Source organism: Microtus ochrogaster, unplaced genomic scaffold (genome assembly GCF_000317375.1).
Source record: "Microtus ochrogaster isolate Prairie Vole_2 unplaced genomic scaffold, MicOch1.0 UNK14, whole genome shotgun sequence".
NCBI lineage: Eukaryota > Metazoa > Chordata > Mammalia > Rodentia > Cricetidae > Microtus > Microtus ochrogaster.
This window is the reverse complement of record NW_004949112.1, coordinates 3089487-3110775: the sequence shown is the minus strand read 5'-3', so window position 1 is coordinate 3110775 and position 21289 is coordinate 3089487. Positions and strand designations below refer to the sequence as shown.

Genomic DNA, 21289 nt, shown 5'->3' with positions numbered 1-21289 from the left:
AGACAGAGAGAGAGACAGAGAGAGAGAGACAGAGAGAGAGAGACAGAGAGAGACAGAGAGAGAGAGAGACAGAGAGAGAGAGACAGAGAGAGAGAGAGAGAGAGAGACAGAGAGAGAATGTGTGTCTGTCTGTCTGTCTGCACGTCATCTGTGTCTGCATGTGTCAATGTGTGTATGAGAAAGTCTTTGTGTGCATGTAGCATGTGCACACAGATGTGAAGGCCAGAGGTTAATGTCAGGCACTTCCTCAATTACTTTGCACATTAATTTTTTTTTAAGATTTATTTACTGGAGACAGGTTCTCACTGTGTAAACCAGGCTAGCCTCAAATTCACAGAGATCTGCCCTCTTCTGCTTCCCAAGAGCTGGGATTAGAGGCATGCCCCACCATGACCACCTATTTTAAATCTTTATGTATGTGTCTGTGTGTGGGCATGTGTACATTAGTGCGGGTGCTCACAGAAGCCAGAAGATGTCATCATATTCCCTGAAACTAAAGTTACAGGTGGTTGTAAGCCACCTAGCGTGAACTCGGGTTCTCCAGAAGAGCAGTGAGCACACTTAACTGCCAAGTCATCTCCTCAGCACAGGCTTGGTGTTCTTGTTTCTCTTTTCCCAGACCTGCTGGACCTGGCCTGGGCCTGCCTTCTCATCTCCGGAATCATGAGCTTCTGCGTCTGCATGGGTCTCATCAGCACCATATTCTTCCCCAGCACCAACATGCCCTGGATGGACTTCTCGCTCTTCATCTGCAGCCTCATGACAGGCATGTTACTACGAGGCTTCCCACGAATGCCCACCATGAAGAACAGCCACATTACTCTAGACTCAGCCCATCCCATCCTCATCTTCACCCTCAGGCCTAGCCCTACCGTCTTACAAATTCCTAGTCACCATGTTGTATCCAGGCCTGAAACCAGCCTCATCTCTAACTCCCATCTCAAAGCCAGCAAATATAAATGCCCAGGCCTCCTCCCTGACACCAGTTCCATCTCCACCTCATCCTGAATTCATCTTTTCCCAAACCACACTCCTTACTATCCTCAGCCTCTTCACAAATCTCAACACCCAACTTGGCTGCAAGCCATGACTGTCTCAAGGTCAGCCCAGCCACGTCCATTTAGTAAGTTCGACCTCACCTTGAGTCCCAACCCCTCTCTAGCTTCACCTCCTTCTCAGTCCGCACTCTAACCTACCAGCTGTGAACGTCCCCTGAAACTCACGCCAGACGATTCCCAGCTACATCACCTTCTTCCATCCCACCCAAGGACGTCGTCCACCCAGTCTCACTTAGCACAGCCTGGACTCCACCTCTACACGCAGCTCCGTGTACAGTTCTGCCCGCCTCCCAACAGCATTTCCTTCAAACGACATTATTTCTCCGAGTCATATTTCTCTCATATCTTGAGTGGGGATACATTTTTCTTTTTCTTTTTTTAAACTGGGTCTCAAGTAGCTGAGGCTGACCTTGATTGACAGATGTACGTGAACTCCTCCTGTTCCTACCTCCCCCGCGTGGGACAACAGGTGTGTGCTGGCACACCAAGTTTATGTGGCTCTGGAGATGGAACCCGGGGCTTTGTGCATGTTAGGTGAGCACTCTACCAACTGAGACACATCTCAGCCCACTGGGGATAAAATTTTCTGTCATGTGATGACGTAGTGAGTATTCAATTAGAAAACGTTAACTCCGTCATCTTTGTCACCGCACTGAGTCCCAAGGTTGGTGTGTCTGATCTTACGAGCTGGGCAGGTGTCCCTTTCCTCCCTCACCCCTCATTGCCCCTGGTCAAGGTCATATAAATAAGTAGGGCCCATCTGAGGCACATGGGTTAGTGACACATCTAAGTCTCCAGGCACATGCAAACGGGTGCTCTCCGTGGTCTCCTTTCCAGGTCTGACATGCCGGCATGCAGGAGGCCGAGAGGTGAGGATGGTGAGAGATAGCGGGTTAGCACGGGAAGCTAGCTTGTTCACCTTCCCAAACACTTCAAAACTGACGTGCTGGTTGGAACATCTGTTTCCACACAGACCCAGGTTGAGAGTATTTCAATGTGGTGACAACTGATGCTGTCCACAACTTCCAGTCACGTCACAAAACATTTGTGGAGAGGAACAGCACTGCTGAGAACAGAGAACTTGCAACTCCTGTCTGCTGGTCGCTAGCAGGTGTCTGCTTTGTGGGGTAGCATGTGCTAAATCATCAATGTGTCTGTTTCTAGCTGGGCTGCCCAGGAATCCCAGCTACCTACCTGCTTCAGTCTCTCCCTTGCTGGGATGAAGGCATCACACCTTCAATGGTCTAAATAGAACTGTTGAGACTGGACAGATAGCTGGTTAGGAGCACACAGTGTTCTGGCAGAAGACCAGAGTGCTGTTCCCAGAACCCACGTGGCAGATCACAACCACCTGTAATGCCCCCTCTGGGAGGAGCTGATGTCCTCTTCTGGTCCCTGAGGGCACTGCATCCAGTTGTGAACAACCCCCTCCTCACAAACATACCTATAATTAAGAAAGAAAATAAATCTTAAATATAATTGTTTCAATATAAGCCACAGTAGGTAGAGAACACCTCATTTTAAAACAAGGCATTTCAGTCAGATAATCCTTTTCCGTCCTTTAACTAAATATAGGGCACTTCTTACATTATTTTCAATAACACACACACACAAAATGCCCCAGTTCTGTTAAATCTGAAAAAGTGCTTTTTCTCCCTTTTCACAAAGTACCTTCATTTCCTGTCAATTCATATTACCCAAGATGGTCGAATTCTCTCTCTGTGGCCCCAGAATCCCAACACTAAGGAGCCAGTAGTCATGAGAATCATCCCAGTCGAGGTTTTTCATGGGTCAGGATATAACCGATAACCACCCACCTTCACGATGGCCCTCACAGATGGGTCGGCAGTTATGCCCACTGCACAGATGAGAATACTGAGAGGCTCGGGTCCATTAGAGGCTGCTCTAAGGGAAGGAGCAGAGGCAGAGGCAAACGGAGGGCTGGAGGTGTAGCTCAGCTGGTAGAGCACTTGCCTAGAGTGCACGAAGTTCATCCTGAACTGCACGCACCGAGTGTGCCGACACACATCTGAGACAGGAAGAGGTCTAGGTCACCTTCAGCTACACAGGGAGTTTAAAGAAACCAGCACCACAGTGAGAGAGCCACAGCCATGTGACTGAGCCCACAGGGGGCTCACATGTGGTCCTGTCTATGCCACACAGGGGTCAGCATCATTCTGGGGGTCCTGTTCTACCTGATGCAAGCCCGAAAGTTCTTACAGGAAGGCATGACCTACATGCTGGGGAGAAGCTTCTACCTGGCCTGGATCAATGTCTTCTTCTTCTTCATGATTGGTCTGACTGGCGTGGGGGTGGCCTCAGTGGTGCGGATGATGGGCATGGTTGGGAGTGGGGCTCAGGTTGCACACAGGGCTAGGAAGGGTGGGAGCCAGGGCTGGGCATTCCTGTAGGCTTGGGGTGGGGTGGGAACAGCATGAGGGTGGAGTTGACTGTGGGATTAGGGATGGGGCAGCGGCTGAGGTAGGACTGTGTCGGGTACAGTGAGGGCTAGCCTACTGACCTCTGTGTCTTCTCTGCCCTCCTTCTCAGGTCTCTTCTCCTATCTGAACTACATGAGCTTCTGGTCCATCCTGGCAGTCCAGGCCATATGGTCTTAGGACAGGACACTGAAAGGACATCAATGATGTACTCTCACGGCTGCCAGCTGCCTGACAAGCTGGCCTCTGTCCCTAGACTCATGAGTTATGTAACTTCTCGCTCCCCTCAACCCAGAGTAACTTATATTTTAAAGAAAAATATTTTCTGCCCAGAATATTTCATTACTTGACTGTGTGTGCTGAAATGCAACTGTCATATTTCTCCGCCCCCTACCTTATCCATTGTGGGCTACTCTTAAGTAGAGGGACAGAAAAGGGACTCGGGTAAACTATCAAAGGCCAGCAAAAAGACTGGGTTGAGGGTCCTGGGCATACACATGGTGTTTTTTTTGTTTGTTTTTTCAAGACAGGGTTTCTCTGTGTATTGCTTGTTGTCCTGGAACTAACTCTATAGACCAGTCTGGCCTAGAACGCACAGAGATCTGCCTGTCTCTTCCTCCCGAGTGCTGGGATTAAGGGTATGCACCACCGCCAGATCTCTGTGAGTTCCAGGCCAGCCTGGTCTACAGAGCAAGTTCCAGGGCAGGCTCCAAAGCTCCAGAGCAACCCTGTCTGGTGTGTGTGTGGTGGGGGAGGTGTGCACCACCACATGGTGCTTAATGTTTATTTGCTTACCCCACGTCTTAACTTCAAGCTTTAGTTCTTTTGATTTCTGTCGTGGTTTTGTTTTTGAGACAGGATCTTACTATGTTGACCAGGCTGGCCTGGAACTCATAGAGATGGGCCTGCCTCTGCCACCTCAACACTAGGATTAAAGGTGTGCCTCCCTGTGGCATAGCTCCAACTTGTAGTTTTATAATTAAGCTCACCTTTTCCAAGAAAACCCTATTCAAGTCCTCAGCTCACATCCCATCCCTTCCTGCAGTTTCTCCCCTACCCTACTCTTCTCCCCAATGCCCTCAACACAAGCTTCTCAGGGGAGGGTTTTGGGAGGGAGGTGTGGAGCCAAAAGTCATCTGCTGAACAAGGAAGGGTCGATATCAAGTAAAAAACCCACCACCTGCCTCCTGTAGAAGAGAATGAGGCTCCCCCTTTCTTATTCTTATAGGTCTAGACACCGTCACTTACTAGCTCTGACTCACAGCAAGGTTGACTTGGGACTCAGTTTCCTTGTCTGTAGAGGCAACGATCTACCACACAGGTCCAACCTTCGGACATCACCACAGGATATTATCTACAAAGTTCACATCCAAGAACTGCATAAGCAAAGGGTTGGAGAGATGGCTTAGTAGTTAAGTGTTTGCTTGCTTTCCCAGAAGTTCAGTTACCAGCATCCATGTTGGGTAGCTCACAACAGCCTGTAACTCCAGTTCTAGGGGAATCTGTTGCCTCTTTTGGCCTCTGCAGGTACTGAACCCATATATACACATATACCCCCCCCAACATATGGACACACACACAAAAAAAATAAAAATATGTTTAAAAAAAGAACTGCACAACTGAGTTATCAAAAGTGACAAAGAGCTGGACAGATGACTAAGCTGTGAAGAGCACGTGCTTTTGCAGAGGACCAGGACTTGATTCCCACAACTCACGTGGCAGCTCACAACCACCCTTAACTCCAGTATCAAGACTCTTCTGACCTCTGAGGGCACTAGGCACACTTGTGTTACACAGACACACATATAAATCTAAAATAAATACATTTTAGTTTCAAAATAATGTAGACACTTCCTCATGTATTCCAGGCTGGTTTGAATTCAGAACCTAAGTTCTGAATCTCTGGCTGGCATTACAGGTGGGCACAATCATGCCTGGTTTACATACTGCTGGGGTAGAAACCAACACTTCTTACAAAGCTGAGCAGGCACTCTACCATCTGAGCCACATCCCCAGCAAAGGTGCCCATTTTTAAATAAAGACGAGCTGCAACTACATGCCTTACACTAGATCTACAAAAGTGGTCAAATAAACACAGTCCAATCCTGTGCAGAGGAACGCAAAATATGTGCCCACGGGGAAACAGATGGGAGGAGAGGGGATCCACGCTATGAGGAAAAAGAAAGGTCTTATTCTTCTGTTGCTATGATAGAACACCCTGATAAAAGCAACGTAATGGAAAGGTTCACAGTTAAAGTACAGTCCATCACATGGTGTAGGGGTGGGCCAAGGAGGCAGGCAGGAGCTTGAGGAGGCAGCTGGTCAGGAAGCAGAGGGATGCGAACACTTGTGCACAGCTCTCTCCGTTTATACAGCCCATGGTCCCCCATCAATTAACCTAACCAAGATAATCCGGGCACAGGCAGATTATCTGGAGTTGAGGCAATTTGAGAATTCTTTGCTAAAACGACAGATGAGCAACGGTGATTGGGGAAGGAGTGTAATGAGTCTTTCTTTATCCCGCCATTCAGCTCCCAAATGACAAAGAAACATTATTAATTAGAAAAGCTTGGCCTGTCCTGTCACTTGGCATCACCTCTCTCACATTTTGCACCTCCCAGGACTCAGCCCTCCTCCCTCAGACCCAGCAGCCCAGTCCCAGGCACGCTGTTTCAGGCACAGAGAACGCCCGCCACTTCGCCCTAGCGTTCCTGTTCCCCGCCCACCACAGAGCACGGACCCCAACGCCTCTAACTGCACCACGCCCGTGCTTCCCTACAAAGCCGTCAGCCTGTGCCTGGTCCCGCCTCCCGCGCTGCGGCGGCGACCACTGCTGGGCCGCCCTTTCCCCCGCCCTCCGCCGCGCTGGCGAGCCCGTGGCTTCCGCGCCTGGCCCCGCCTACCTCTAGGGGGCCTTTCTCGTCCCGCCCTCTTCGGGGGCAGCCTCAGAACTGCCTGCTGAGAGTGACGGAAGAGCTGTCCAGATGAGTCCTCCAACATATCTTATGTCCTAATCAGTGATGCTCCAGCGGCCACGGACGCACGGTGTTTCTTCCACCAGCCACGCGTGAGCCCAGCAAAGACTCCATTGAGGGCCCCCTCGGGGCAGAGCCTGAGACGCTAGGGGCGGGGCCTTGAGGGCGCGGTGGGCGGGACTGACAGGCGGCGCGCGCTATAAAGTGGGACTCGCGGCCCCGGCGCGCGCTTGCGGGGAGCTCGTGGGACGTGACCTCCGTTTTGGTGAGTCTTCCAGAGGTTGGCCTCGGCGCCATGCGGTCTGCGGTGCAGCTTTGCGCGCTGCGCTGGGAAGCGCGTGGCCTGAGGTCTCCGTGGCCCGGTCGTGGGCGTGCCTGTCGCGTGGACGGGCTCAAGGGTGCTGCTTGGGGCCGCGGGGGCGCTCGGGTTGGGGCCGGGGTGTCGGGATGCGGACACTTTCGGGGACGGTGCCTTCCGCCAGGTGCGTGGAGCTGGGGCTGCCGGGGCCGGCCTTCCTTTGTCTGCGCCTTAGCCCGGCTACGCCATTTCTGCTGCTCACGTCGCGGGTCTTGTCCGCCATCTTACCCGTTTTAGGTGACAGGGAGGGGATGTGTGTAACATAGAATTTTCCTCCCAGTGACAGCCCCGTGCTACCTGCAGGTTCTCTCCGTGGGAAATCTCTACCACTGCCCCTCTCCCGTGAGGGATTTTGACATTTTTGTGCAACCTAGAACACGTAAGGGCTGGAGGAGGATGGGGTGTAGGGGCGGATACAAGATACGGAGTTACCAAGGCGGAAGTGAGTGCACGTGGAGGCCTGGATTGCTTCGGAGCAGCAGGTAGGAGTAGCCAGGAGAAAGGAAGTCAGGCCTTTTTTCACCTGCAAGAATACTAATACTGTGTTGGTCCTGATGGTGCAAGCATGTCATCCCAGCTACTCGAATTTCTAAAATAAACTATATATTTCACCCAAAATATTTTAACCACACGTTCACCTCTCAAACAGCCTTTTTCTGCCTGGTCAGTGCCATTATCACACTTGATTAGACTCTTTCCTCCTGGGATCCTGCTGTTCTCTTTGTGTTCATTGTGACGGCATCTGCCACATGCCTTTCTTAGGGTGGTTCGAATCTGGCTGATATATCATTTATATCTTTAAAAGTGTTTTGTGTTGGTTTTGTGTGTGTGTGGTTGGGTTTTGTTGTTGTTGTTGTTGTTGTTTGCTCCTCCGCAGAACAGTCATTTCTCCTACCAGGTACTTTGGAGGGATTTGTGTCTTTACAGGTTTTGGTTTTCAATGTTGCTAGCAGATACAGTCAAGACAGGAGCTTCAGAGTCCTCTTCATGGTGTGGGTCCATAGGGAATCTGTGGACCTCTGTCACTAGGAAAGTTGGAGCAACTAGTGGATTTTGTGTTTATAGCTTGGCCACCATCCCTGAAGGCAAGTAGCCTTGATACAGAAGGTCTGAGGCTCCCATGATGTTTTTAGCACTGGGCTCCGATCATCCTTGAGGACACAGTGCCCCTCCAGGATCTTTGACACCTGGAGGGTCTGAGGGGCTCTGGTTTTGATGTTCTACACCTGTGGCCTGTCCCAACACATATACTCTCACCAAGTCCTTCCTGTATTACAGGTGTATCTTGAAGCCGAGTAACCATCCACCGCCATCTCGTGGTGAGAACCTTCACTTTTTGGTCTGTCTACACATAAAAGAGTATACCTTTTCTCTTAGGTCACTTTCCGTAATTTGGATCAGTAATTATGGGAATGTTACATATTAAAACTCTCAGGAGACCCATCAGCTAGTTAGTAAAGATTCCAGCCCTGCTGTTCATAACTCCATACTGGTCTACCGGTCAGTGAGCCATCTCACATAAACTTGGGTGTTTTAGGTGGAGCAGACACATCAAAGGCTGGGTAAGGTGCAGAAAGGACCCAATTTTCAAACTCGGTAGAGGGAGCAAAATGGCTGTCAGCATTATCATCTGCCCACTGGATTTTGGACTGGATACTTTTGAGCATCCTGTAAGTCCTAGCAAATCATGTGTATATAAAAAAGATTATGCTTTTTAGAAAAAGAACCTTGAATTTACATAGGAGTCATTATTAAAATAATAATCAGAAGACAGGAATGTGTGTTAATCTGAAAAAGAACAAGTTCTCGGCTCCAGGAGAATTTCTTCTTGTTTCATGTTCCACTAAGACAGATGTGCCATTGTCCACCCCGCAACCATATGGGGCTTAGAAGCATCTCAAATAGGAGTTGCTGGGGCTGGGTTTTTCATTCTTAATTATGTGGCTACATCTTTGGACAGCTCATTTCTACACAAAATTTAGACTCGGACTAAAACTAAGTTCTTGAGGCCCCGCAGAGCAGGATGACCACGAGTTCACAGCCAGTCTGGGCTGTTGGGTGGAGGAGAAGGCCACAGGATTTGAGGAAACTGAGTTCCCCAAATCCCACCAGGATCCTAGCAATACGCAGGTGGCATTTTTCCTCCACAGAATACTCTGGCAGCGAAGTCATTGCTTCCCCAAGTTGCAGTATGGAACAGTGATGCTGACCTCAAGATCAGGCAGGGTGAAGAGTTGGTTTGGGGGAAGTGGGCCTACAGGAAAAGCAGGAGCCATTGAGGCACACGTTCACCACATCCTGGGAAATTCAAACAGGCCTGAAGCTGAGCCATGAGACCAGGACCAGCCTCTCTCTCCTCTGTCCCACATTCCCAAGGACAGAGTGGCGGTCTTTGCAGCAGAGCAGCTGGAAGGCACCAAGTAGGGTCAGGGTGGACAGTGAGGGATACCTGCTTATAATCTCAGCGTTCCAGGTGGCTGGGGCAGGAGGATCCTGAGTTCAAATCCAGTCTGGGTTACATACAAAAATAATTAAGATGGACTATGGTAGTGTGTATCTGTAACCCTCTGCTTTGGGAGGTAGAGGCTATACTGTCCTTGGGACATCAGAGAGGGAGTGTGCATATTACCGGGACCCCTGTGATGTCCAGCACTGGGCTCTGACCACCCTGAGGACATGGTGCCCCCCAGGGACCTTTGACACCCAGGGGTCTGAGGGGTCCTGGCTACAAAGGGAGTGGATGGGGAAGTTGTGCTTTCATGCTTCTCACCAGCCTCTTTCCCCTCCTGCCAGCAGACGGGCAGTTCCTCCAGATAGCCAGGCTTCCCTTCAGGTAAGCAGAAGGGTTGTCTGAGGCGGGGTAAAGGTCTTAGGACAGCAGGTACCAACAGCTCAGGTCAGACTCCGCTCGTGCTTTCTTAGCACTGGAGACATTGTGCTGTAAGAAATGCTGTCGGTGTCTATGCTCAGGAACCCCTGTGATGTCCAGCACTGGGCTCTGACCACCCTGAGGACATGGAGCTCCCCAGGACCTTTGACACCTGTGGGTCTGAGGGGTCCTGACTCCAAGGAGGAGTGAATGGGGGGGTGTCATGGTCTTTCTGCACCTTACCAACTTCTTTCCCCTCTCCTTCCTGCCTACAGGTGGTTCCTGCAGACAGCCTGCTTCCCCAGGTAAGAACAGGGCTGTCTGGAATTGGGGTAGAGGTCTTAATGCTAATCACATGAGCTCCATTCAGACAATAAGAATGGGTAAAGAAGCCTGACCAGGTTGCTATGAGGCATCCTGTCATACTGCTCTTGGTAACCCCCATGATGTACAGCACTGGGCTCTGACCACCCTGATGACATGGTGCAAGCCTCCAGGACCTTTGACATCTGGGGGTCTGAGGGGTTTCTGTTTCAGGGGGATGCTAGGTGGGAACGTGACCCTTCACCACTACCATGCCCTGTGTCTTTTTGCAGCTCCGCAGCAACATTGCTTCTAGCCCCTTGCTGTCCTAGCCTTGAGGCTGTAGGGCCATGGCGGAGAGAGTGCTCGTACCCACCCAGATAGGTCGGGGGGACCGCTACTACACATACACGGAGCTGTTGGCTATCTCACGGCGTTTCAAGCAAAACCCCAATGAGCTCATGGTCACCTGGATCCTGCGGGTGTATGACCAGGGAGGTCCTGCCCTGTCCTTGAATTCCGGGGAGCTGGGGTTGCTGGGTGACCTCACGCATGATGCTATCTTTAACTACCGCTGCAAGGCCCTGCGAGGGAGCGGCTGCCAGACACTGCTGAGCTGGCTGCTGCAGGCCTGGCGCCAGCGCTGGGAATCCTCCCTGCATTTTGAGGCCACTGAGCTGCCCTTTAGGCCTTGGACCACCATGGAGGAAGGCATCCAGCTGGTGCGTGAGCTGGGTATGATTGAGTGGATCTACCTTGACCCGGAAGGGCCTGTGGACCTGGCCCCAGAGGATGTGGCCTTCACTCAGAGCCTGCAGCGGCGCCTGCTCACAGCAGCACCCTCTGAGCTGCGGCTCTCACTGGTCAGTCTGCTGGTGCGTGGCATGACAGTACTAGAGGCTGTCATGGAGATCCAGACCATTGCTGACGTGGGCCTGCTTTGGCGCCAGAGCCAGCCAGGCCGCACCAAGCTCATGCTGGGGCCCAACCCAACTCGAAAGGACCTCCTAAGCTGGCTGCTCAGCCACGGCGTGCCCCGGGAGCAAGTGGACAGGCAGCCTACTAAGGTACTCCTGGAACTGTACATCAAAGAAGCCAAGCGCAGTCGTGGCCACCCCAGCTATGGGCTGGCTGAGGAACAGCCCCCACCACCTCCCTACTCCGACCAGGCCTGTGGGGAGGAGCCACCTGTGAGGCACGACTAGACCTGGACTGACTTCGAGAGCACACTTGCACCCAAGGGTTGAAGGTGGGAAGGTTAATTTCACGGAGGCAGCTTGCAACCTAGGCCACTAGGAAAGAAACAGCTTGGCGTACCTTCCCCACGTCTGTCCCTCCAGCACTTAGTGCCAAGTTCAGTGGTCCCCAAAGAGGGGTGTGCATGTCCCCAGTCACACAGTCCATGTGGGAAGTGAGCCACGGGTGGCCATTTGCTGTGAATCTAGGGTGCTTATAGCCCTGAAGTTAAACCCCTTGGGTTGGAGCCTAAGGTCATGCTGAGGTGGGTGTCCACTTCAGGGTCCCCACCCCTCTGCCTCCACGTGAGCCCCAAAGCACTACATACAGGCCATCTTGAAGTTTTTACTTTTTCAATGCAACACTTACATAATATTTTAGGTAGAGGCCACACTTCATGGACTTTGCTGGGTGTTGACACTTTAGGGCCAGTCTCCCTATTTTAAAGGCTCAACATTGTAAACTTTTCTAATGCAGCATTTTTACTTTATATTTTATTTTGAGCTTATGTGACACTTTGGTTTTGGGGAGAGGAGAGCCCCCTTTTGTAAAGACTTTGCTTTGGGGACCCTGTCCCCGTTTTCTTTTAGCCATGCCTTTCCCTTTTGAAGCACCTTCCAGCTGGGTCTGGTGTCCCTGGCTGCACACATGGCCCCTGGCCAGTGTAGGTCTGGATTTAGTGGAGGGGCGAGGTAGGCAGCCCTGGAGCTTCTGCCTTCGTGAGTTCCTATTAAATGGCTGGTTCATGGCCCTCTGTGGGGTGTGCTGTTTGACTTGGTCCCGGCGCGGGTAGGATCGGGGTGACGGCCTGGGTCCGGGGCAGGTGAGGCACAGGCTTGCTTGCCCACCTCTGGCCTGTTTCCAGAGGATGCTCCAGCGGTCTGCTGAGGAAAAGTGGGCTGGTGGGGGACAGTCACAGCCGCCGGCTGACCTTAGCCCTCCCTACCTAGCAGCCTGCGTTTGGTTCGAGTTTATGTTGGTTCTTGTGAACCAGACCCTCTAGCTCACTCAGGCTGTCCTGGGATTCCAGGGGATGCTCCTTAGCTTCCTCAGGATTTTGGGTCTTGTACCTCCCCCAGATAGAAGCCTGGCCTCCTCTCAAGACAACACCCTTTGATTTTCCCATGTCAGTTGTGGCAGTGGGTATACAAGACAATGGGTGTGGGGCTCCAGATGATGCCAATGGCGTGATTGCTAGGCTGTAGGGAGTGGGGTATGGATGCAGGCTCATCAACAGGTCCTTGAGGAACTTAGGTTAGAGATGAGTGAGGCTTTCAGAAGACACTGGTTACCTTAGCCAATACCCTGGGAAACCCCTTTCTCCATCTGATTCATAATTGGGGTACTAGGTGACCCTGAGACAGTCCTATGTGGTCTTGGGCTGTAGGCTCTCACCCGCACCCATGCTTACTGCCTACACAGGGCCTGGGGCCCACCCAGCCTTCATCCCCACACGCGCGAGCACAGTAAGTGACAAGTCAGAGAAGCAGGTGAGCACACGTGTTGGGGTCCAGTGTCAGCTGAAGGGGTGCTGTTGTGTCTATCCATCCCCCTCATACAGCCCCTCCCAGGGCCCTCAGGCAGCTGGGCCTCCAGGCCAGCAGGCCCAGCCCCAGGCTCAGCACAGCCAACACAGCCACAGCTCCAGCCAGCAGGGGCACCGTGGCTGCAGGAAGAACATGGGGGTTGTGAATCCCAGGCCTTGGGAATTCCCCACTCCCACCCCTGTGCAGAGGGCTGTCACCTGGCGGGCTGGTAGGCTCATAGGAACCATGGCAGGGGGCCCCGTGAGCTGGAGGCCTGGCTGGAGCAGTCAGTTGCTGGAAGCGCCCAAGTGGACAGGGGGCTGGGCACCCAGGGACCCTGAGCGGCAGGGGTGGGCGGGAAGTGTCATTTCGGTAGATGAGAGAGATGGTGACATTCCTGGAGGTGGAGAGGTCAGTAGCATCACCCATTCTCCCCTGAGAGTCCATCCCACCCAATGCCAAGCCATCACCCATCCTCACTCTCCATCCTCCTCCTCAGGGTCTCTGGAGCTCCCCCGGAACTCAAAGGCCATGCAGGCGGCATAAGGCGGGGTGTTCCCATCGTAGAGGCCTAAGGCCCCCTGGAGGGCCAGCAGGGTGCTGTCGTGCTGCAGATAATTCCATTGAGGGGGTGAATTAGGACCCCAGAAGTGATTCCAGAGCACTCCTATCTACACACCATGGGCATTCTGTAATGACTGTCCAGACATGCAGATTGTGCCTGGGCAGTTCTAGTCAACAGTCTTGTTCCTCTGACCCCTCCTCCATCTTTACTGTTTCTAGTGACTACATGGTCTTACCACCACCACCCCTGCCACCCATGTAGTCGCAATGCCTGTCTTTCCCAAGGACTCACAGCTGAGTACATGACCATCTTGAGGGGCAGCCCCAGGCGCTGGGCCCGGGAGAAATTGCTGAGGATGGCATCCAGCAGAATCCCTGATGGACAGGAGCAGAGTGTTTATATGCCCCCTCCCGACCTGAAGACCAGGTCCCCCAGCCCCATGGGCTCCACACCTCACCCCCTGTCAGCTGGGCCTTTTCGGCTGCCCTGGGTGGGCCCACATGTGCCCTGATATCCAGAGCTGAAATCTGTGACAGAGTCCTCAAGACATCTGGGGAGGCCCAGGATGGAAGGGTGAGGCCATGGGCACGCTGGGGAGAGAGGAGAGAGGGCCTGGTGAGGAAGTCCCCAGTCACACACACACTCATTTGTTTTGTATGTGCTTGTGTGCGATGCATGTGTGTGCCCACATGTGCATGTATGTATAGGTTAGAGGTTACCTGCAGATGTTTCTCAGGACTGCTCAACCTAACTTGAGGGTCTCACTGGCCTGGAACTCTACTAGTGGGCAAGGCTGGCTAGCCACTGAGCCTCTGGGATTCTCCTGTCAAGGCCTCAGTACCAGGATTTAGCTGTGAGCTGCTACATCCAGGTTTTTCGTGTAGGTGTGGGCAGTCCAAACTCAAGCGCTTTCCTGACAGCCTGTCCTGCAGACCCTGACCCTCATTCAAACCCTTCAAAGGTCAGCTCACCACAGTGTGGGCCAGAGCAGGTACCAGACCAGAGTCCTTACCAAGAGATGCCTTGGAATCTGACATTTGGGATTCTAGATGGATCCAATGAAATGGTACCAGGAAAGGGGTGTATTATACTATGCCACCATCCTCCCAGCCTGTCACCATACAGAAGGGGAAGCCAGGGTACACAGGGCTAAGTCACTTGTCATAACGAGCAGCGAGTCAAGTGCAGACCTGAAGTCCCCGCTCACCTGACAGATGAGTGTGTCCAAAACTTTCCATGCCCTGCGGAGTGGTTCTCCAACCAGTGACAACCCCGTGAAGTTGCCCAGGCGGGTCAGAAAGTCCTGGGTGGAGATGCGGAGTTGGGTGAACCCTGACCCATCCTTGCTTGACACCCAAGCCCACCACGGCACTCACCGTCCAGCCCTCCAGGGCCTCCTGGTAGTCAGCTGCCTCTGTGGACTCCCGCAGCAGCTCATGGTATCGAGGACAGCTGCGCATGGGAAACCTCAGCAACTGGGGGAGACTGAGGCTCAGGGAAGACAGCGGGAGTCTGGGGTCTCACAGTTGGCCACGCCTCTCCCCCAGCTAAGCTGGCCAGGGCTGGCAGCTTACCCCTCTGGACCCACCAGGGACAGTCTTGCTAATAATAGCTGTTCTGGGCTTGGAAGCCCAGAAGTGGGTCCAGCTGGCTGGAAGCTGCCTCTGGCCCTTTCCAGCTCAGTGTTATATTTTGCTTTCATCCCTTTTTGTATATGTGTGGTGCTGGTTATGGAACCCAGGACCTTGGACAAGCCAGGCAATCCCTCTACCTCTAAACCATAGCCCCAGCTCCTCACTGGGAGGTTCTAGATGGGTGCTTTACCACTGAGCCACACCCCCAGTCCCTCCTCATTGTGGGGTTCAAAGAGGAGGGTTCTGCCACTGACCCACACCCCAAGTCCTCTTGTTAAACTTTTCACTTTGACAAAGTGTCTCTAAGGTTCCCAGAATGACCTTGAACTCAAGATCCTTCTGTTTCTCCCATCAGATCCAGCCCCCCTGACCTTGTCCTCAGACACGGGCACTGTGTGCACTGGAATGGGCTTCCAGTCAGCCTCGGGACTTCCAGGGGCAGCCTCAGGGAACAGCCCAGCCAGGTTGGCCTGTGCACTCTCCAGTGTGCGGTCAAAGTCTGTGCTGCGGATGTATACCTGGGGTGGATGGGGCGGTAGAAAGGTGCAGGCTGAGGTCAGCAGTGTTCCAAATCAAAAGCTTCAAATTCAGTCAGGCATTGAGGGTCACGGGTCAGAGATGGGTGGTGTGTTAGACTGTATGGGTCTCCCGAGGTGTGGAGAGTTAAGATCAGATCAAGGGGCTTGGAAGTGAAAGGTCAAGATGTTGAAGGTGGGAACTGAATAACAGCCCTCAGAGAAGTCAGTCAGGCCAGAGGGCAGAGGTCAAAGGCTGGAGGTGGAACTGGGGGTGTTGCTCGGTGATGGAGGACTTGCCGGGTATTGTTTGGTTGAAGCATCATCACCTCAGCCCTAACATCCTTACCCCCAAAAAAAAAAAAAAAAAAAAAAAAAAGAAAAAAAAGAAAAAAAAAAAAGCTGAAAAGACAAAAAAAAAAAAAAAAAAAGTCCGGAACGTTGGGTGGAAAGTTCCATTTCAAGCCCCTTTCCCTGGGAGTTGCCTCAGTCCAGGCTCCGCCTCCAAGAAAACCTGCCAAACAGTGACCCGTCCCCAGGGAGGGCCAAGACCACTCCCATAGGCTATTTAAACTGCCCCTCCCCCAGAACAAACACATGGTCTCCCAGGTTCTCCGTTCCCCTTCTCCATGATTTCCCAGAGGGCCACCCGGGAGCACTGGCATCCATTAAATCTGGGCTTCTTTTAATTCGGTTTGATTTGGTCTAATTTGGATTATGCATTGGCAGAGAGGCTTGTTGGGCCAGAAAAAAGAAAAAAAATTAACAAGTATATGTAGGCCTAGAACCCTCCCAAGAAACCCCACCTCCTAAGAAACATCAGGAAGGCAAAACAAGGATCACAGACTGAATCAGGTTCAAAGGTCAGAAGGTCAGGATGGAATCTTTGGGAATCAAGACAAAGGCTGAGGTTGGGTCAGTGGTCACACTGTGTCATAGTTTGAGGTCAGAGGTCAGTGTAGATTCCTTACTGACAAAAGCCCATGGGAGTGCAAGACAGGCTGATAGAAACTAAGAAAAGAGGTAAAGACCAAAGGGCTTTGGGACTAAAGGTCAGCAAGGTACCTCTTCACGCCGGAACTCTGGGCTCAGGAAGGCCTTGTACCGCCTCCTCAGGAATCGGCCAAGCTCCAGCTGCTGGCGGATCCCCTCCTGGGAACAGAAGCCGGTCTCAGCGGACTGTCATCACCTGTCTCCCAGCCCTCTTCCTCACCCTCTTTCCCTCCTCACCTTGGTCAGCTGGCCCAGGCCTCGAGGCCACAAGGTGGAGGCAGCTTCCTTGTGTGGGTCTGTGGGGTAGGAGGCCAGTGGGGCCCGGTCGCCATGACGGAACACCTGGGGATGGTGGAGAACCAGGTCAGGGTTGGTCTGGGAGGTAGAGAGTGGGTCAGGTGGGGTGAGAGGCTGCGCACCAGAGCCACAAACAGCAGGGGCCCCTCCAGCAGGGTCTGGGGTGGTAGCAGCAGCAGCAGCAGCAGCAGTAAGGGTCCAGCGGTGTGGCACTGAGACCCAGGCTCGGCCATTTCCACAGAGAGCAGACGCTGAGCTCAGCCTCCGTCTGTGCTGTGGCCTCACCTGCTCATTAGCCTCAGACTCAGCCCCCTGCCAGCATTGCAGGCCCCAGCATGCTCCCCAGCTCTGCTCCAGGCTAGGGATCCTGGGATTAACCTGGTTCGTCTTCACAGACCCCCCCCAGGAGGTGTCCATATGACCGCCAGCATCCCTGCTGTGCTGATGGGGAGGTTGAGGCACAGCCTGAGGAACCATCTAGGAAGTGGCAAGGCTGAGAGGTAGTTACAGGGAACCCCACCCCCACCCCGGCTTCCCCAGGTCTCCCCATTCCTTTTCTAAAATGTTAGGAGTCTCTGAGGCCTCCTTGGACGTCTTGAAGATTCCAATTTCTTCCCACACCACATAAAAATGATTAAAACCAACAGGGCCCTGTAGCACAATACCCAAGCCAGAAGCAGACAGACCAGGTTCAAATCTCACCATCACCAAGTTACTTTGTTCTGTGTGCCTTCATCGCCCAGCGCAGATCGGATGAGTTCAAAGCACTTCAGAGAACCTGTTTGAGAAAGAAACTGTTGAGAAGTTGCAACCACACAGCAAATGACCCCAAAATTCAAGCAATTTGTGTTTATGTGTGTGCAGGAGTACATGCGTGTAGAGGCCAGATGTCAGGTGTCTCTCACTTACCCTGGAGCCCGCTGATTCACGCTAGACTGAGCTCCAGGAATCCTCCTGTCTCAACCTCACAAACTCTGGGATTACAGTCACAAGCCACTGTGCCAAGATCTTTAACACGGGTACTTGGGAGTAGAACTCAGAACCTTGTGCTTGTGAGGCCAGTGAGCCACCTCCCTGGCCCCAAGCTCAGTATTTTAAGGCAATGAGTTGTTATTGCTCATGGGTTTTATGGGTCAAGAATTGAGAAGGCTTAGCATAGAGAGAGTCTAGCTGTTTAATTTTTGAGATTTTTTTTTTGAAGTGGTGATTTGAGTCAGGGTCTCCCTATGTAGTTCTGGCTGTCCTAAAACTCAGTATGTAGACCAGACTCACAAATCTCTGCCTCTCAAGTGCTGAGATTAAAGGTGTGTATCAATCACTACATCAGGCCATGATTTTACTTATTTTTATTTTATATGCCTATATGTATATGCATGCATGCCCACAGGGGCCAGAGAGGGCACTGGATCCTCTGGAACTGGAATTACAGATGGTCCCAAGGCACCCTGTGAGTTCTGGAAACTGAACCCAGGTCCTCTTGTTTAATACTGCTATCACTTGACACAGGCTGAGCCAGTGCTGGACCGTGGGACTACATCTCTACCCACAACACCTGACCCCTTGTTTAAATGTTGTAGATAGAATTGTGCTGCATTGCCCAGGTTAGCCTTGAACTTACTCTGCAGCCTGGACTGGCTAGAACTCGCAACACTCCAGCTTCCCAAGTGCTCAGATAACAGTCAGCCGCAGAGAACCCATGATGCCCAGCTGCCCTGGAGGTCCCAGGTCCACAGTTTGTGAGACTGGAAATCGCAGCATCCTCAGGCCACGCATCCACCACCAGCTAGGAAGGAGGACCACTGGATTCCATAATCTGGTGTCCCCTGCTTCTCCCTCTTTTTGAGTACATATGTGTGTTTATTCTTTTTCTTCATTGAAATCTATTACACTTGTGGGGTGGGGGATCCGTATGGCATAGCACATACACAAAGGTCAGAGGAGAACTCGTCAATTCTGTCCTTCTGCCCTGTGAGTTCTGGGAGTGGAACTCAGGCCCTCAGACTTGTCAACAGGCTACCCACTGAGCTATCTCGACAGCCCTTAATTGTTTTATGTATTGGTGTATTCGCTTAGTAACAGGGTCTCCTGTATCTCAGGCACCCTTGGGCTCTCTATGCACCATGTAGCTGAAGGTGACTTTGAACTCCAATCCAGACAAAAAGAGCAACAGTGGACCCAAGAAATTATTTCAAGTCCAGCATGGTGAACCAGTGGGGAGACTCAGAAGCAGCTGCAGTACCAGAAAGTCCCACAGAGGGATGATTCAGGGAGGCTGTGTCACTGGGGTCCTCTGTGCAGGCACCTCGCAGGCGGCTGCTCTTAGGACTGTCCTCCCTCCAGCTCCCAGCTACTGCTTATGTGACTTGTGAATCTGCAAAGATACCTCGAGCTTCGTGAGCCTCTCGAGACTTCTTCCCACCCTGGACTAGAGAAGCACCTGCACCACAAACAGAAGTTTCTTCTGTGTGTAGAGGCCAGAGGTCACTGCCAAACGTCTTCCTTAGTTGCCTTTCACCTATTCTGATGGCTGTCACTGAGTCTGGAGCTCACTGATTTGGCTAGCAAGCACCAGGGATCTCCTGTCTCCACCTCTGCAGTGCTAAGGTAACAGGCACATGTGCCACACCTGGCTTTTTATAGGAGTGCTAGGGAATTGAACCCAGGCCTTCGTGGTTATGTGATAAGTGCTTTACCCACTGGGCACCTCCCTTGCCCCTTATGGAGGATATGTTTTCTTTTATTATTTTTTTTATTTTTTTATTTTTTTTTTTTTGGTTTTTCGAGACAGGGTTTCTCTGTGGTTTTGGAGCCTATCCTGGAACTAGCTCTTGTAGACCAGGCTGGTCTCGAACTCACAGAGATCCGCCTGCCTCTGCCTCCCGAGTGCTGGGATTAAAGGCATGCGCCACCATTGCCCGGCATATGTTTTTTTTTAATGCAAACAAAAAATGGCTCAGACATCTTTTTTTATTATTTTTATTTTTGGTTTGTTTTTTTCAGACATGGTTTTTCTGTGTAACAGTTCTGGCTGTCCTGGAACTCAATTTGTAGACCAGGCTGCCTTGAACTCACAAAGATCTGCCTGCCTCTGCCTCCCAAGTGGTGGGATTAAAGCATGAGCCACCACCGCCCAGCTAGGGTGAGACATCTTTAAATGACTCACCCGAGGTCATCCCACTAGAGAGCTGGGATTCAAGCCCACACAGGAGGTTTCCCACCCTGTCCTCAGTGTCCAGGCGCGGGCTTCACTGCAAAGGCCTGGGCCCCTCTGTGCACAGCTAGCAATATTTGTGAAGGTGACGGCAGTTCAACACGTGTGTTCATCTGCCCGCTCCTTTGTTTCTCCAGTATCCTGGGGAGCCGTTCTAAAGGCACAGAGCGCTGCGTGGTCAGACTCAAAGTGCCTGGCTGTCTGTGGTCCAGACATCAGGATTTGCCGCTACCACCACCATCCTTCACACTACCATGATGTTCTGCCACCCTTACAAACTGGAGACCAAATTCTGGTCTAACCTCTGACATGAGGACCCCATGTTTCCTAGACCATTGGGCCTGTTCTCCACACCTTAGGCATTCTCCTGCCTCAAGATACCAGAGTCACTCTGTTCCTCCCCTGCTCACAGTTCTCCCATCCCCAGCACACTCCAGGGAAGAAAACAGAACTCAGTGTGACTTGGAGATCCAGTTCTGGACTCTCCAATCTCTTAGGTCTTGATGCTGGATTTGGGTACCACACGTGACAGTCCATGCCCACATTCCCTTCTCCCCAGGCCCCAGTGTGAATGTCTCTTCTACCCAAAATGCCCTTCCCTGGTCACCATGGTCACCATTCTGGTCTCCCCGACAACCCCTCCCATTCTTGAGGCCTCTTTCCTGTCTGACTCAGAGGCCTGGGGGAGGGAGGTCAAGTCGCTGTGTGGTTAGGACCCATGGCTATGAACTTGCAGGAAGTGAGGACGGGTGAAGGGACGGGCAGGGGTGGGGACAGGGAGGGGAGGGAGCTAACTTCTGGCCTCCTCCTCCTCTCCCAGAATGTGACCTTGGCCATAGCCGTGTTCACCGTCCTAGCCTCCATCTACTTCTTCAACAAGGTGAGGGGAAGACAGAGTGTAGGAGGGTCTGTGTCTCGTGTCTCTGCTTTTGCCCTTGTAGCTTTTCTGTACCAAGTTGCCACGTGTCTCCATCACGCTTCTGTCTCTGCTCTAGGCGCAGCAGTGAGAAGGCACGGCTCCCCAGCCCACCAACCCGGCCTCGCAGCAGTGAGAAGCCATGGCTCCCCAGCCCACCTACCTGGCCTCTACCTGTTCTACCATCGCTCTGGCCTCTGAGATCTAATAAATGTAACAGCATCAGATCAAGGCTCCCTACTCCCTAAGTCCTACTCCCCACAGGTCCAGGGACTACACATAGTCAGCCAAAACCTCAGTAGGAAGAAGAAAAGTAGAGACCTGGCCCCTAGATCTGAGGGAGGAGGCTGGGCCCTGGACCTCTGAGTCTGAGGGAGGAGGCTGGGCCCTGGACC

General features: G+C 52.3%; 3 protein-coding genes, 1 long non-coding RNA gene and 4 other non-coding genes across 16 annotated transcripts in view; 6 read left to right on the top strand and 2 right to left on the bottom strand.

Annotated features, from left to right (window-relative positions):
• Window positions 1-1586, top strand: part of LOC113458302 — a 4958-nt gene extending 3372 nt beyond the window's left edge. The window contains exon 2 of the mRNA XM_026789107.1: window positions 620-1586. Within this exon, the coding sequence (XP_026644908.1) occupies window positions 620-866 (247 nt within the window). The 3' untranslated portion in view covers window positions 867-1586. The remainder of the gene's footprint in view (window positions 1-619) is intronic.
• Window positions 1-6469, bottom strand: part of LOC113458304 — a 7623-nt gene extending 1154 nt beyond the window's left edge. Inside the window, exons 1-2 of one of the 2 annotated variants that reach the window (XR_003378694.1) lie at window positions 6400-6469; window positions 2253-2502 (exon numbers count right to left, since the gene is read on the bottom strand). This is a non-coding gene — a long non-coding RNA (uncharacterized LOC113458304). Of the gene's footprint in view, window positions 1-2252; window positions 2503-4744; window positions 4846-6399 lie in introns of those variants that run through there. The other variant, XR_003378695.1, reaches the window with a different exon arrangement.
• CUNH19orf48 (chromosome unknown C19orf48 homolog) lies at window positions 6464-11988 on the top strand. Of its 8 annotated transcripts, none has more exons than XM_026789109.1 (6): window positions 6541-6563; window positions 7133-7311; window positions 8108-8148; window positions 9626-9662; window positions 9974-10003; window positions 10295-11988. In XM_026789109.1, exon 6 carries the CDS (start codon window positions 10352-10354, stop codon window positions 11204-11206), a length of 855 nt encoding a protein of 284 aa, XP_026644910.1. In that variant the 5' UTR covers window positions 6541-6563; window positions 7133-7311; window positions 8108-8148; window positions 9626-9662; window positions 9974-10003; window positions 10295-10351; the 3' UTR covers window positions 11207-11988. The 8 variants fall into 8 exon arrangements, with proteins under 8 accessions (XP_026644912.1, XP_026644910.1, XP_013209145.1 ...); XM_013353691.2 differs by lacking the exon at window positions 6541-6563 and adding an exon at window positions 6581-6736; XM_026789111.1 differs by lacking the exon at window positions 7133-7311 and having other exon boundaries at window positions 6464-6563; window positions 9623-9662.
• Window positions 7942-8036, top strand: LOC113458338. The gene has a single exon (XR_003378723.1). It is a non-coding gene; the product is annotated as a small nucleolar RNA SNORD88 (small nucleolar RNA).
• LOC113458335 lies at window positions 9461-9551 on the top strand. Its single transcript, XR_003378720.1, has one exon. It is a non-coding gene; the product is annotated as a small nucleolar RNA SNORD88 (small nucleolar RNA).
• LOC113458336 lies at window positions 9800-9889 on the top strand. Its single transcript, XR_003378721.1, has one exon. It is a non-coding gene; the product is annotated as a small nucleolar RNA SNORD88 (small nucleolar RNA).
• On the top strand, window positions 10134-10226 carry LOC113458337. Its single transcript, XR_003378722.1, has one exon. It is a non-coding gene; the product is annotated as a small nucleolar RNA SNORD88 (small nucleolar RNA).
• A 52-nt stretch (window positions 11989-12040) lies between the features above and the next one.
• On the bottom strand, window positions 12041-17080 carry Acp4 (acid phosphatase 4). The gene is made up of 10 exons (XM_026789113.1): window positions 16890-17080; window positions 16708-16812; window positions 16543-16629; window positions 15334-15480; window positions 14705-14803; window positions 14536-14631; window positions 13786-13918; window positions 13620-13702; window positions 13244-13371; window positions 12041-13160 (listed from the first exon to the last, which is right to left on the bottom strand). The coding sequence occupies exons 1-10, from the start codon at window positions 16998-17000 to the stop codon at window positions 12791-12793; spliced, it is 1359 nt and encodes a 452-aa protein (XP_026644914.1). The 5' UTR covers window positions 17001-17080; the 3' UTR covers window positions 12041-12790.
• Between the last annotated feature and the right edge of the window lie 4209 nt (window positions 17081-21289).